The 16,170-nt window shown below is 40.2% G+C and overlaps 1 protein-coding gene across 1 annotated transcript; it reads right to left on the bottom strand.

The window, feature by feature from the left end:
* Positions 1–131: 131 nt before the first annotated feature.
* smg6 (SMG6 nonsense mediated mRNA decay factor) lies at positions 132–13,665 on the bottom strand. Its single transcript, XM_053331738.1, has 19 exons — positions 13,575–13,665; positions 9,478–11,920; positions 9,172–9,364; positions 8,945–9,055; positions 8,313–8,419; positions 7,754–7,832; positions 7,452–7,562; positions 6,798–7,013; positions 6,041–6,102; positions 5,806–5,951; positions 5,411–5,524; positions 4,987–5,161; positions 4,619–4,838; positions 4,269–4,448; positions 3,897–4,064; positions 2,987–3,128; positions 2,505–2,767; positions 2,239–2,320; positions 132–2,110 (listed from the first exon to the last, which is right to left on the bottom strand). The coding sequence occupies exons 1-19, from the start codon at positions 13,663–13,665 to the stop codon at positions 1,980–1,982; spliced, it is 5,034 nt and encodes a 1,677-aa protein (XP_053187713.1). The 3' UTR covers positions 132–1,979.
* Between the last annotated feature and the right edge of the window lie 2,505 nt (positions 13,666–16,170).

Consider the following 16,170-nt stretch of genomic DNA (forward strand, 5'->3'; position numbering starts at 1 on the left):
CTGCAACACCTGTGCCTTTTCTACTATAACAAGACAGCAAAAGTCTCTGCAGTGACTGTAGTAAAAAGAAAAGTCACTTCTTACAATATCACATCCTTCATTTGCACAACAATGAGGTGAAACGATGCCTTCAAAACATTTTTAATGATGGACAATGAAAAAGTCATTTGAAACATAAGCTGCTGGTGAGAGTTGTACAAGCCTGGCTGAAAAGGTACAGAACAAATAGAAAGAGTAGATACATCCAACATACAGTATTCTTTTAAATCAATGTGATCAAACTGATCGATGAATTGATTGATGAATGGTGCTTGATAAAATTCAACAGATTGACTACATTGAGCATCCAGCTGTTTCAAATACACACAGAAACACTTCTGACATGACTTTGAATCTCCTGAAACTACCACAAAGCAACGTAGAGCAAGCAAACACACAAACACAAATACTACATATGTGTTAAATGTTTGTGTTGCATGAACTTAATGCTAATTTTACAGGCTGTAATTTGTAAAGTTATATTGTAAAATGTATTTGAAATAGAGAAATGTCAACATGTGACCTTGAATATGTGAAAAAAGACAAACTCTGAAGAGGAAAATAGGAATTAGTGATTTCACAAAATAAAAAGGGAAAGTGTTGTGTTGGTATGAACTGAAAAGCACAAATAACTGATATGCAAGTGTTGAGATGAACAGAATATTACATTAATTATTCACCGGCAGCAATTGATTAAGTATCTGCAAAGTCCCTATGAAGGACCAAAGTATCTCCTAACAACATGGCTGTCCAAATGGCTTTATTCTGATTGGCAAAAGGGTGGGATTTCACCTATAAGACAACAATCTCATGAAAGTTAGTCAATGTAGCATTATTTCTTGAAACTGAAGACTCTCCACAAACTCTCCTCATCCTACTATGTTGGAATTTGTTGTTACACTGCTCAACAACAGAAATGAATAATTATTTTCTTAGTACATTTGAACTCAAAATTCAATGTGGGATGGTCTAAGAAAATTATGTTTCATCTTGTTATTGGGAGAACCTGCAGATACTTATTATCTTCATCTTACTTATAATCTCTCGACAAAATATGAGATGGCCTCCAGGATGGAAAGAAAACCTTTTTAGTATGAGCTCAAAAACTAAATTAAAAAAACAACAGAAAAATAAAGATTTGAGTTGTTAATTTTTTTTTTTTTTTTAAATCAGCTTTTTCCAATACCCAAACTTAATGTTTGCATCAAGCTGGAGGAACAACCCCAGTTAGTATGACGCAGTTCCTCGGTTTCCAGGAAATACAATACCTGCATATGATTGACTGGAGGCGCTGATGTTGTGTAAGGGGGCTTTTGGTTTCCCTCACTACAATCAGGCACTACTGACAAAGATCCTCCAGCTGTGTTTCTCTCCGCCTACTGTTCCCTCAGCTCTGCTGCAGAGGTCGCAGCAGTCTGTAAGACTGGGCCCTCAGAGAAGTGTGGAATTGCCAGTTGTGGCTTTCATTACTGCTGTCTTTAATCAATTAGATGACCATAAACACTCTCCCTCTCTGTGGCTCATTCTATCATCAGCCTCAAATTTTAATACTGCTTGCAGAGTGCACTCACTACCTAGGCGCAGAGGCTCAAGGCTGGACCAGACAATTGAAATTAAATCACTCCATCCTTCCTTCCTCCCCTCCAGTCCAGCCTTCCAGAGACTTATCAAGTCCCCCTGTCTCTTTCTGGGGAAGCTCGCTGATCTTAACACACACATTCACACACACACACTTCATCACAAGAGGGGGGAAAAAAGCTCACTGAAACCACCCTGCTCTCACCACTCATATTTCGTAAGTGGTTTTTCGCTTTCTTTATCATTTCCTCTCCCCCTGTTTTCTCCTCCTCCTCTTTCTCTGCTTAAGTGTGTCTTCTCCCCTGGCTTACTGGCAAGCAGGCTTCAGCAGTTGTGTTCCTTTGGTTTCATCTTAGCCTGGTTCAGCCCACTTTGGCCCAGCTGAGGAAAGCAGGGATGTCTCGCACTGGGACGTTGCGTGTCAGAGCTTTAACACGCAGGTTACGGTCATCTGTAAGGAGTACCACCTCTCTTTGCAGTCTCACTGTTCCATCTGTGTGTGTGAGGGAGTTGAAGCCAAAGAGGAGTTAGAGGTAAACTCAGAAGACCATACAATGAAAATAAAGTATTTATATGTAAGGTACAATAAATGGACACTGACAGAGTATAGATATTACATACTTCTCTGATCAGGCATGAAATCCTTTGCTTTGTCTTTGCAGTAGTGGAGACAGCAGGACAGAATCACATCATCATTGTTACCCTGAGAAAGAACAAAAACTAAGTTACTGAATCAGTATCAACATTTAATAAAAGTAACAATGTTCTCTCCCTCATTTTGAACTTTAGCGAGCCACTGCTTCCCAGCAAAAGAAACACTTTCACTGGACAATCTGAAACCAAATTACCCAAAGCTAATGAAATAAAAGAAAACGAAGCAAACTCACCTGTTGTCCGGAAGTGTCTTCACTGCGGAAGGCAATGGACTCAAGCTGATTTCCTCTGCTTGTAAGAGCCCTGAGGCACGGTTCCCTGGATTCAAACCCTTTCTCTAGGAAAGCCACTGCCAACCGGGCCTTTTCCTGCACGGCCCGCACATGGGCCACACTAACATTGTAGTTGCTGCGACTGCCTGTGCTGCGGCCACCTGACCCCAGTCCTCCGCCAAAGTTGTCCTGGCCTTTAGCCAAGCCATCTAACTCTGTAATCACTGAGAGAAAGAGAGAGCACATATTACATCACAGATGTTCTGTTTTTGCACTAAATGCCAGGCAGACAGGCTATTAGCATTTTAAAACACTTAACATCACCTTAACCCTTTAACTACAGACTGTGATCCTACAGCAGAAAAATAGGTTAAATTAATCTGATAAAATTCAATTTTTGATTAAAAGTCAATCTTCCTATATCTCATGTCTTTCAGTCTTACCGATGAGTGGCACAACTATTATGTATGTTCCACATAGGAGCTTCTTCAATCCCCCCAAATGATCAATGAATCCATTGGTATCTGGAACCAAAAAGAGCGGCCTCACTTCCAGCTCCAACTGCCCACCTGTCTGCAACACCGCCTGGAACACGAACACACAACCACAAGAACACAGAGATTACATTTAATGTGAAAGTCAATTCTACCATGAAATGTTTTATATGTTTGCCCTATTTAATTGATAGTTAATGTACTATGAAAAGAGTCAACTGGTAGCTCTGTATAATAAAACGGGGGTGCTTCAAACAAAAGTAACAACAAAGACCAACAGTTGTCGAAACATGCTGTTTTTAAAAAAATGATTTAGTCAATACAGTAAAGGTTTTTTTTAAAGCTTCCATCTTTGCTGTTGCATTTTCTTATATTCTGCCTGGAAAGCTTTTTTGTTAAGATGCACTTTTTTGTTAATACTATCTTTGGACACAAGCATGACTAGAAAGAAAATGAATTCACAATCAAATACACAAAGCAAGACCTGAAGATTTCAATACTAGACCATAGAGGTGTTCCTAATTATTTATTATGGAAAATAGGATTTTATATAATAACCTGCATTATGAAATAAAGCTATGAAATCCTTTTATTAAATAATTGTTAGCAAGTAAAACAGGCAATTTTAAGTGCAACTATTTTTTATTTTATTTTTTTTAAATCGTTACTGACCCTTTTCTTATTATTTACTTACCTACACATTGTGAGACATACAGTCCATTATAATCTATTTTATTTTACACTGTTATCATTTGTCACAATGTTAATTTTTATTGTATTAATATTATTGCATTTAGATCTATGGGAAAGACATCACTGAACACCTGTTGTACCTATAGAACAACAATGTGTGTTTTACCTGTATCTTATCCCTGCGCTTCTGCTGCTGTGCCAGTTTGTTGGTGAGGGCGTGGCGTCGCGCCTTCAGTTGTTTGATATCATTCTCGCTGTCTCCTGCCTCCTCGACATCCTCTTCTTCTTCTGATGCGGATAGTGACGACTCTGCTTCCACTATGACATCATCAGCCTGCAAAACAGACAAGGATAAGACACAATCAAAATATAGGCTTCCTCTTGCAGCCACTGATGAACTGCAATGAACATTTATTAGTTTTTACATAATGCATACATACATAATGAGTCGATCAAGTTTAAAAAGAAAGGAGCACAAGGAGATATGGAAAGAGCAGAAGGAACTAAGTGGGGAGGAAAGTACACGAAAGACTGTCACCTCATTCTCTGTTAGAGAACCCTGCTTGCTCCTTGTATCCATTGAGTGGTTAGATGGAGGAGAAGCTGCCACAGAGATGTATTTGCCTCCCTTAAAGGCCAGCAGAGGCTCTTCCTGTCCACACAAAGCTTCCAGAAAGTACTTCAGCACTGTCACTCTCTTACAATCTGCTGCTATTGCCTGAGGAAAGAGGATGGGGGTATATGTGCATGAGACCAGAAAGAGGACCATTAAGAGTACATGTAGTGTATAGTATAATTCGGCACTCTGACAGTAATGGAAGAGTAATCAGTAATTCTAAAAGGAGAACAAGCATGTACCAGGGCTGTACAGTTTTACTTTCTGCTCACCATGTCAGTGTGTTTGTCTATGTAACAGGGCTCCTGGGGTGCTGCCAGCAGTGGCACAAAGCCTGCCAGCAGCCTGTCCTCCTTTAACTGCAGTACAGTCAACTCTTCGTCTCCCTCGACTTCATCACTGTCCACTTTGTACAGCAGCACCTCCTCATGGTCGACCCGTGCCAGGACGTTACACAGGTCAGCCAGGCACTGCCAAACGTCAGGGCTGCCACTTCGTACACAAAGTCACAAGTGATGGTGAGGAATGAGTATTTTAAAGAGCTACTGTCTGAAGAGTTTGTGTTTATAGTTTGACTGAAAGCACGAGTTGAGCATAACCATCAGATAGTAAAAAATAGGTAGCAATTCAAAGCACTCACTCTATACTGCAGGGTGGTGGGTTCCACTGGTCTGGTTGACCCAACATCCAGTCAGACCAGACCTTGATGCTTGGGAGTAGTTCTCTTAGGTCCAATGGGAAGGCAGAGACCTTCACCATACCCTCCAGCTCCTCCCCTTTACCCTCCTCCTCTCCATCTGTCATGGCTACTGGTTCTGAGAGAGACAAAGAGTTTTTAAAATGTCAACAATTGAAATAAATGTCCATGCAATGTGCTTATCAAACAACAACAAAAAAATCAGGTGGGAAGAAAAATTAGATGAGTGGAAAGCAACAACAACAAAAATGCTGCTGATATAGATAGATAGATATATACACACACACACACACACACACACACACACACACACACACACCACACACAACCTCCCTGTGTATGTGTATATATATATATGTGTGTGTACCTGCAGGAATATCTCTGAGTAGCTCTGTGCAGCGCTGCACCAATAGCGCAAACATGCCGAGACCCAGGGCAGTGCTTTGCTCTTGTAAAACAGACCGCACTTCTCCTTCTTCACCTGACAAAGAGACAAGAACCAGAAACAGAACTGAACACAATATTCTTGTATCAACATTACCAATGACCTGTCTGTGACCCAACTTCAAACAAGACGACCAATTAACATATTTTCTTTTAATTAACTGTTATACATTTTTTACAACCCCCCAAAATCCATGCTAATCACCTGCATAAAAACAAAATAAGGTCTTTACCAGTCATGCATTTGCATTCATTTTGCAGATTTGAAGCAGGATTTGTGGTTTGATTATGATAATAATGCTGTGTGTGCAGCATTACCTCTGCTGTGGGCATTGTGTATGGTGAACATGTTGATGGTGATGATCTGCAGCATGTGTGTGCTACCCAGAAGAGAAGGACCATGCTGGAGCAGTGTCCTGAACTCCTGCAGAACACGGCTTGCCATCCCGAGGAAGGATTCCATGCTGCACAGTAAAGACACATATTCATAAAAACAGCAGACTAACCCATTCTGTCCTTAAAGTAAGAGCTAGAAAACATGATTATTACTCACCCCACTTTAGTGAAGAGCTTTCCATGCGCATGCAGGAAACTCAGAATGAATCTCTTATTTAGCTGTAGAAAAAAAAGAGAAGGCCAACTAAATAAAAGGGTTACTAATCTTTGTGCAACAACAGCACAGCACTGGTGACATCACCACTTAAATGCACCTGGGGTTTTGAATGGGAGAACAACAGGGGTGGCAGGAAGTAGACTGAAAGGCTTCAGAAGCTCACCAATTAGGTGCACTTACAGATGGCACAAAATAACCACTTCCTTCAGGAAACAATGATGACTAGTAAGCAGAGGCAGAGCACATTGCAGAAGAAAATGTCAAAGTAAAATGGAAAATAGCACAAAGCTACTTCCAGCATTTTTCGGGAAAAATTATTACTATACAGCATTGTAAGTTCATCACTAAAAAGATGGTGAATCATTCCAAGCAAAACAGGAACAAACTCAAATGGGCACAGCCAAACAACAAAAGAGATTGAGTAAAGAGGGGTTCAAAACATATTTCAACATAGGAACAGAAATGACGACAGGCGCTATACAAAATAAAGTTATTATTATTATCATTATTATTATTATTATTATTATCATTATCATCATTATTATTATTATTATTATTATCATTATCATTATCATTATTATTATTATTATTAAGTGTCATTGAGCACATACATGTAAAGGTTTAAGGATGCACCGGAATGAATGCGTGTTTATGTTTGTGTTTAAATGAGAGATATAAAGAAAAAAAAGGATCTTACATCACTAGCACTGAGACTGCTAAGCTCTCCATCCTGTTCAGAGTCTCTGCTGGACTCACTGCCTCCTCTGTGGGAGGACAGGGTTGCTGCTTGTCCGCTGGGACGAATCCAAATCTCCATACGTGCTCCCTCCTCCCCTCTTCCTCGTCCCCTTACAGCTGGACCCCTGGAGCCTCCTTCACGCTCCTGTCTCCCCTTTCGCTCGAGCTGCTCTCTCTGCAAGAACAGAATCAAACTTTGTAAACAAGAGGCACTTGTACTGCATAATGTCTCAGTATTATAACAGTAAACACCATGTTATAGTAAACTTTATCAGGTATGCTAAGTTATGATCATTTATCAAGCAAATTATTGCTTTAACATATCACATCATTACATAAACAAAACACATCAATATTTATATAAGCTCAAGGACTTTGTGATATGCTTGGTAAAATGTTCTAAATCACAATAATACAATACTCATGCAGCCCTACAGTGTACAAAGTTCTGTTCTCAATAATGTTTTGAGATTACCTCAGTCAAAATACTAATAGTTAATATCCCTAAACATCTCTTTCATTCATTTCAGTTATTTTCAAAGAATGTGTTCAAGGTCAGAAGGGAAAATGTCAATTGTTTGGCACAAGTTAACAACCAAAGTGAGTGTGTGACCTTGCGCTTAGCTTCCTCAAACAGACTCATCAGGCTTTCCTTTGCAGTCAGGATGGGGTTAGAGGCTGCCAAACTGCGCATGTAATAATACACAGCATCCAACTTCCGCTTCTGTAAGTGAGAAAAGCACCAAGTAAGAGTAAGAGGCAGAAATTCTCCTAAAAAGGACACACAGACAACCAAAATACTGTTGTATTTTCTTCAGTAATCCTGAAGACATGCTAGGACAATGCAATCCAATTTTAAATGCTAAACATCAAACTTTCCACTTTCCATCCCTAATTAGACAACATATCACTTACAGTATAGACTGCCAGCAAGGCCAACTGGTTATATGGTCGTCCATTTTTTGGGGCAATCTGCTGGGCTTTCAGGTACCAGCTAAGAAATAAAAAGGGAAATATGTCAGACCTACCATCAAAGACACAGAGGAATATTTCAGTTTCACCTTATTCTTTAAATTGTATGATTTGCAATTGCTCATTCATATACAGCTAGGAGGATATTTTCTCTATTGTGGTACACGGTTTCATGTCTTTCGCAGGCATTTTTCAGGGAAAACAATGAGAATACATTTTTTAAAAATTAAGCTTTGTCCAAGACAAAGAAAGCCTTGAAAGCTGATGGGATTGAAACTTTGAAAAATGATCAGAAAAAAATAATTTTTTTGGAGAACTGTGAGAAAGGTGTAAAAATTGTCCAACAGTGAAAAGGCTTGTACTGATTCCTGATCACTCGTTCAGATTTTGACACTGGGGGCCTGCTGACTCAGTGAAAGTTTTATATCAATACTCATCCTGTGCTCCTGAATGTGTGTAAGGAATTTCACAATAAACAGAGCATGCACAGGTAATGGCCTACCTGCGGGCCTTGCCATAGTTGGCAGAGTCACTGGCTTGTTCTCGGTAGCGGGCTATATCTCCTTGACAAATCATACAGCGCTGAGCACTGATAAGTGCATACTTTACCTGAGAAGGAAAAAAAACACAAGAACTAAATGCAATGTTCAGATAGGACATAATTGTGACATAATTACAGATACAACATTTTCAACATTTTATTAGTTGCATGACTACTACTATATTACAAGACCACGAGTTTACAGCTATGCTAGTATCTCTGTGAGGCTGTACACAGACACAGCAGTGCTTTTAACTAAATGGTGAGGTCAGCATTCTTTCATGCTCACAATGGCAATGCTAACATGCTGATGTTTAGTAGACTGTTTACTATGTTCACCATCTTAGTTTAGCATGTTAGCATGCTAACATTTTTTAATTAAGTGGAGGCTGATGGGAAAATCATTAGTTTTGCAGGTATAAACTTCGGTATATGTTGTCTATGACACACCCTCAACAAACCTTAAACAATGACACGCTTTTCAGTTAAGATTTGTGATTTGTTAAGTGCCTCCCAACTTAAGATCAATTTATTAAGATACATCATTGGATAAGTCCTTGAGCATATATATATAGTTTTGCGTTTGGCCATACCGTTTTGCGTAATGGCCGAGCCCTGATAGCCATGCCATCCATATAATCCTCTAGCTTAAACTGGTAAACTGTTTGCAGCTTCTGGAGCAGCGCATCAAAGAATAGAGCACCCTGAAAAACACAGAGAGTTATCACAATGGACAAGTGACGTGATAGTGAAGAACACATTTTATGGATTTTATCTATGCTTCATGTAACCCTGTCCAACTTTCTCACACATTCCTTACCTCATCAAGCAGCGTGAGCAGCATGTTCCTGATATGAGGGGTGTTATCAAAGGTGGGGTCTTTGAGTAGCTGCCGGAAGCGTTCTATGACTTGGTAAAAGACATGCTTCCACAAAGCCTGATCCACATTCTGGGAGTCTGATAGTTCAATGTCTGTCAGGATGACCTGCTCATATAGCCCCAAAAGGTCAGCTCTAAAAAATAAATAAATAAATACATACATATATAAGTGACATTTATTTTTACCCTTTTCAATATCTACTTTTTCTCTTCCCACTGTCACACATCTCTTTCTCTAAATCCTCACCTAAGCTGGGCCATGCGATCCAGTCCATCAGCACTCACTCTGTCCCTGGACAACAGGTTACTGAGCTGGAGCTCTTGGGCATCTGCAGCCCTCAGCAGCCTCCCGAGGTCCCCTCTTGCTTGTTGCTCCGCCTCTTCAAATGGCAAACCACCTCCAGCACCTTGCTGGGAATAACCTGCTCCTCTATAGAACTGACCCACAGCAGAGCCTGGGTATACTCCGTTAGGGGGAGCCATTTGGTAGGGCCCCATGTGATAAGGATACGGATAGCGCTGGCTGGTGGTGGTGCTTGGATTGTGTGGGTTGCTGGTGGCCATGGGGTAGCAGTATGGGTTGTCAGAGTTTTGGAACTTGTAGTAGGCCATAGCAGCAGCCTGCTGCTGCTGAGATCGGAAATGCTCACCTTGTGGGACTGGAGGACTGCCTGATACCTCATCGTCGGTGTCCAGAAAGTGAAGCTGTCCATATCCAGCGCCTGACTGAAGATATATAGGCTGTTGCAGAGCTGAGTGCTGTGATGGCGGGGTGCGGGTTAAGGCAGGTTTCTGGTCAGGGTTGTTTGGATCCCAAAGTCGTCTCACTCCTCCTCCCCTGCCTCCTCTACTCCTGCAAGCTGCTCCTCCCCTAATTCCACCAAAAAGCCGTTGCCCAACCTCAGGTGAATTAGTGATGTCAGTGCGAGCTGGAAGCACCAGGATACCCCCACCTCTGCCCCGAGGAACCAAGCCTTGCTTGCGATGTTGTGCATCTTCACTATGCATTGAGGGAGCTGCCTGTTTCTCAAGAGAAACCCTCAGGATTCCACGACCTCCACTTTTGTTTCCTTTTGGTCTGTTCCTTTCTTCTCTCCGCCTCTCTGCACTCAGCTCTTCCTCTCTACCTGTCCTTCTCCTCCTTCTGTCCTCTGCTATGTCACCCATCTCACTTCCTTCCAGTGATTCTGTAGATGATTCCCCATTGGTTGTCCAGCTCTGTAAATGTCTCCTTCGTCCCTCTCCACTGTTAGCCATCCCCTCTCTGTTATTCTGTCTGGGTTCCAAGTGTAACCACTTTGAGCCCTCTGCATTCTTGCCTAGTCCCGGACCGTCCAGGCTGCTGGCTGAGCTACTGCTGTAAGTTCGATTCCTTGAGCGTCTAATATCTGACTTGGAATAGCGCTTTGAGGTTGGAGTTGTGATGTTTGCATTGGATTTGGTTCTATCACTTCTTTCTACAGCCCTGTCTATGTTTCTTTCCGTCTTAGCATCTTTCTCAGCATCTCTGGACCGGTTGTTGTTGTTGTTGTCTCCTCTTCTGCTCTCTCTTTCTCTGCGATTCTCTCTTCCTTTGCTTTGGTGTGTCTCTCCTGTCTTGCCTGGTTTGATATCCCTATTGGTATCTGTTGCTCTCCTGTCTCTATCTTTCTCAGCTTTCCCCCGCTCACTCTTTCCTCCACTGCTTACTTCATATTCTCCTCTTCTGGAATCCTGATGATTCCTCTCTTTTTCCCTCTCCCCCCCTCTTCTCCTGTGGTTTCCCTTTTCCCTTTTCTTCTCTACCTTTTCTTCCTCCTCCTTTGTTCCAACCCCTTGGCCTCTCCTCCCCTTATCAGTTGTTTCTCCTCTCCGGCAACTTGCTTCTTCACCATCTTGGCCTTCAGCTCCCACTTTTCCCCTTTCTTTAACGCTGAGCTTTTCTACTTTGCCAGTAAGTTTCTCCACTGTAGCATCCACGGGTAATGGAGGTTTTTCAACATCTCGGTTTCCTTGTTTTATTTTTGTCTCGCTGGATTTATCTAATTTGACATTTTCCTGAATGCCTTTCACCTCTTTGTTTTTCCCACCCTGCTTCTGTAAAGATGTTTTTTGCTTCCTCTCTCTTTCCTCTGTACTACACTGGGACTCTGGATCCATTTTCTGGTCAGTCTTCCTGGGAGGAGGGTTATCCTGCTCTCTTCCACCTCCACAGTCCTTTCCTTGGATGCTTCTCCTACTACCAGGTTGATAAAACTCTCTGTCTGGTTTGCGGGCTTTCTTTGTTAGCTTTGCAGCTCCAGAAGGTTCCTGATTTTCCCTGCCATTTTCAACAATGTCCTTATCCTGATTTACTTCTGTTTTAGCATGTGGGTGGGTGTCCTTCCTACAGTTCTGAGTGTTACTACCATCACCTCTCATTCTGTCTTCATCCCTTCTGTTGCCACTCATCCCTCCATCTGTGCTCCCATGTCTCTCCAAAACTGTATCAGAGACATTTTTACGGTCATCCTTTGATTTTGACATTTGATCCTGGTCATGTGAATCAGAGGCCAAGGGGCCACAGTCTTCACTTTGACCAGTTGCTCCCTCCTCATTGTCATGGTGATGCCGTCCATGTCCAGGCGCCGGATGGTAGCGCTGCAGATCGGGATGCTTTCCTCCACGCCTCTTGTTATGCTTGGGTGTATTATGCTCCTGACACTCTTCCACTGAAGGAATAAACACACAAAGAAAAAAAAGAAATTGTGATAAAGAAAGTTAAGTCCTCAACACAATAAAATGGAGCATGTAATTCCAAGGACAAGGTTGGCATATTCTGAATTTCTTTTTGTCAACAAATCCAATGACAAGTCAGATCCAAATTCTGTTTCTGATTCTGTTCTATCCGGCCTCACTACCATATCTGTGACATCCAGCCCTAAGCCGTGTAATTTTCAGTTAAATGTAAATCTTCAAAAATTGATTACAAATACATAGCATACATATCTAAAAGGGGCTAAGGAGTTTCAAGCAAAAATGACTTTAATAGGAGTAAATTGCAAATGTGTTGTTTTCAGTTGTGATCAAGTATTATATATTTAATTAAGTAAGTAAGTATATATTTGGTGCTTGTGGGTATGCATGTCAGCAGAATAGGGTGTATGGGATTTTTTTTTTAAATCTCAGATTTAAAATAAATTACTCTTCCTACATACAATGGTGTGTCTCACTGTTTTTCATAAGTTTTGAAGAATACCAGAGGGTTATGTCACAGAAGAAACATCAGGCTTTGGCTACACAGGCAATATTTTATGTAAGTAGAATATAGAGTTGCAACATTAATCGATTAATTGGTTGACAAAAAAACAATTATTTTATTATTATTCTTTTTTGTCATTTTTTAAAGCAGAAATACCAAAATTCTCAGTTTACAAACTCTCAAACAAATGTTGGGTTGTGATAGGAATTAATATTTTCTGGTTGCTTTAGTTTAGTCTTTACGAATAATAAACGTAATATATTTGGCTTTTAAACTGTTGATCTGGACAAAACGAGACAATTGAGGACGGCACCATGAGCCTATAAAAAACAGCAATGGACATATTTACATTCATCAGATTTTCACACATTTCTTCACCGACATAAGTGCGACTCTAGGATAACGTTAAGTTCAACGTTGCAGTTCCTGTTTAAAGCCAAGTCCTTTAAGATGTCTTCATTTTTACATGTTCTGAATCAGAGGATAGTTGGGAGACAGATATAATCTTACACACATTCACACGCTGACCAATAACCAGTGAAAAAGTTGCCTGTTGTCATTCAAACACAAACTCTACCAACTAACTCCAGCAGCTGTCAGCGAGCACACCGCTGGTTGAGTTGTAAGGAGTAGGCTTTAACCGCTAATAAACCAGCAACGCCACTGTTTTGACTCACGACACTTTTGATGAAGGAGGTTTCAATCAACAGCAATCAATTAAACAGCTTCATTTCAATCATTTTGTTTTCTTCGGCGGAACATGTATTTGTGCTTCAGTGTTCAGCGACAAGTTGAGCTCACGGGTCGTAACACAGCTTAACGTTACAGTCACATATAAACGACATCTTCCTCCTACTAATGTGCTTAAAATAGTCAGTACAACAGACAGTGTGAGGATTTTTAAAGAACTGTTTTAAATCGTGCAAACATAATCTGGTGTCGTTTTGTTTGAAGGGGGCGTTTAAAACGGACCGCGCGGGACCAGCTAGCTAACAACAATAGCTTGTTACAAACTTAGCAAGTCCGCAGGCTACTTTGAGATAACTTCACATACTCCTTCGCTTCAATTTAACGACATTGCCATGATCGTACCACTTCAAAATATATGTCTGGCTTCGTCTCACCTTTCTGAGAGTCAGAAATATTGACTAAATTCGACGCTTCAGCTCGGAGCTCTGCAGCTGAGATTCGCACTCTGTCTAGCTCGGTCGCCATCTTTGTTTTCACTAACACAAACACAACAAGTATGGTGGCCCAGTTAGGTCAATCATTTACCAAATGACGCTGGAGCAAAGGCCGACGGGTAATGTAGTACGCAGGGTTGGTAAGGTTATTTTGGAAATGTTATGATTATAGATCACTAGTTACCCTATTTAAAATGTAATGATTAATGTAACTATTTCAATTACTTAGTCAAAGTAATGTAACTTATTACATCTGATTACTTTTTTTCAACTGTTAGGATAAGTGTACTAATTAAACACACCAAAATCTAATCTCAGGTGTTTTTCATGGATACTGACATGATGTATAAGGGAGATCATTTCTTATAAAGTATGATTTATCTCTTATTTGAAGATGTATTCATTTCATGTAGATTTTGGAGTCAGCAAGATTTTTCATAAAAAAAGTCAAAAGTTTGGCATGATTACCTGTGACACCATTGAAGCCCATGTGTGCTCTAAATAAACCCACATCATGATTTATTTACAATGTATTAAAAAAAGATTGTTTTTTGAAATAATTAAATACAGGAATAAATGTATTCAGTAACACGTTAAATATCAAAAAATGATCAAAGAACTCTCCTCCCAGGCCAAATTCTAAAGGTCTGACTTCAGATGTAATCCCCTTAATCAACATTTTCATTAGTGGCTGTAATGTAATTACACATTTTTCTCAGTAACTGTAATGGATTACAGTTACATTAATTTTGTAATTAAAATATATAATGCCATTACATGTTACTAGTTACTCCCCATCGCTTTGCATTCATGATTTTTCACATTTTTCTCAGTAACTGTAATGGATTACAGTTACATTAATTTTGTAATTAAAATATATAATGCCATTACATGTTACTAGTTACTCCCCATCGCTTTGCATTCATGATTTTTCTTAAAATAGGTTCACAATTTTTCAAGTCTGACTTAAAACAGTCAAGTGCCCAAAAAGAACACTGACACATTTGTTTTTCTTGCTCTAATCGTTCCTCTTGTTCATACTGGAAATGAAGAGATCATTTATTGCACTGTGTACCTCTTTTTGTTACAGTCCATCCACTGCAGCTGGGCAGTAAAACACTGAACATGAAGACACAGACACTTTTTTGTAACTGTTGAAGATATCCACTTAGGCAGTTGAAGCCTCATATTATCTTCAGATAAACCTTTCAATACATTGTTTAGCTTTGCTTTTGTCCCCCATCACATACACTGTACATGTGTTTGGAAGTGATAAGTGATTCTCATGGTCAGTATGAACAGCAAGGATGATTACTGTGAGTCAAATCTGTTTCAATGTTCTTTTGGGCCTGACTGTTGTTTCAAGAAAGACTTGAAAAATTGTGAACCTATCCCTTAACCACTTAACACGCGCCCCTGTTTTTTATGCTGTTAGCCTAAACGACATGCCCAAGTTGTGAGCAGCACAGATCCCACATAGTTTGAGACTCAGAGATGTGTCTGGTATCATTGGAAAGGAAACACTCTCAGGATTCTTGTAAAAGTGTCTGTGTGATTCTGTGACTTACTGACAAAGAGTGGCAGAGGTTACAATGATGGGGTTGTTTACTCGCCCATAGGTTTGCCTTTACAATGACATGTGTACAGACATTCAGGGACCTCTCAGCAGGATATAGACACAATGAGGCCACAGCCACACGTCTTGGCTTCATGCAGTCTCCAATTGACTCCAATTTGGAGTCAAAAGACCAAAAGATGAATTTTTCAGAATTATTTTTCAACAGGTACGTCCATGCGTTTTCCTCAGGTCCTTTTTGGAGACTCCAAATGGACACTTGGTTACCAAAGCTGTATAACTGCAATCAAACACCTATAACTTCACATCCCCTTTGCCTACAATCAAAATCTTGGTCTCTAATGAAAGCTGACGCCATATTATTATTATTATTATTATTATTATTATTATTATTATTATTATTATTATTATTAATATTATTATTATTATTATTATTACATATAACCATATTTTTTTTGTTTGGCCATATCTATCTATCTATCTGTTTATTTTGCTATAAGTCATATGTTAAGTCGAAGAAGAACCAACCGTGTACCAAAATGACGAGTGCGTAATGATATATGGTTCAACTCTTTTACGCACAGGGCACACGCCGGTTACGCTTGGAGTTTGTTTATGGACATGGAACATGGAAACTAATAGTTTAGTGTCATACGCCGTTGGAAACCTCTGTCTATTGGCTAAAAGGTTATCAACTTCATTTCACCGAATATTTCCATAGGCTAGAACAGCAGTCAGTCAAAGCCATGTCGTCATTGTTGTCGGTCACATGTCCTCATTGGCTTTAGAGACATGTACTGCCTAATCCTAAACACCAATTGGCTTGTGTGTGGTGTCGTCAGAAGCAGAAGAGGCTCACGGTCGTAAACATCTAGTCACGTGTACTCTGAGATGGACGCGCAGGTCAGGAAATGACGTAAACGGACCGTATATGGTTTGTTATTTGTGTTATTACATTAC

Source organism: Scomber japonicus, chromosome 13, assembly GCF_027409825.1.
Source record: "Scomber japonicus isolate fScoJap1 chromosome 13, fScoJap1.pri, whole genome shotgun sequence".
In the NCBI taxonomy this organism is placed as follows: Eukaryota; Metazoa; Chordata; class Actinopteri; order Scombriformes; family Scombridae; genus Scomber; species Scomber japonicus.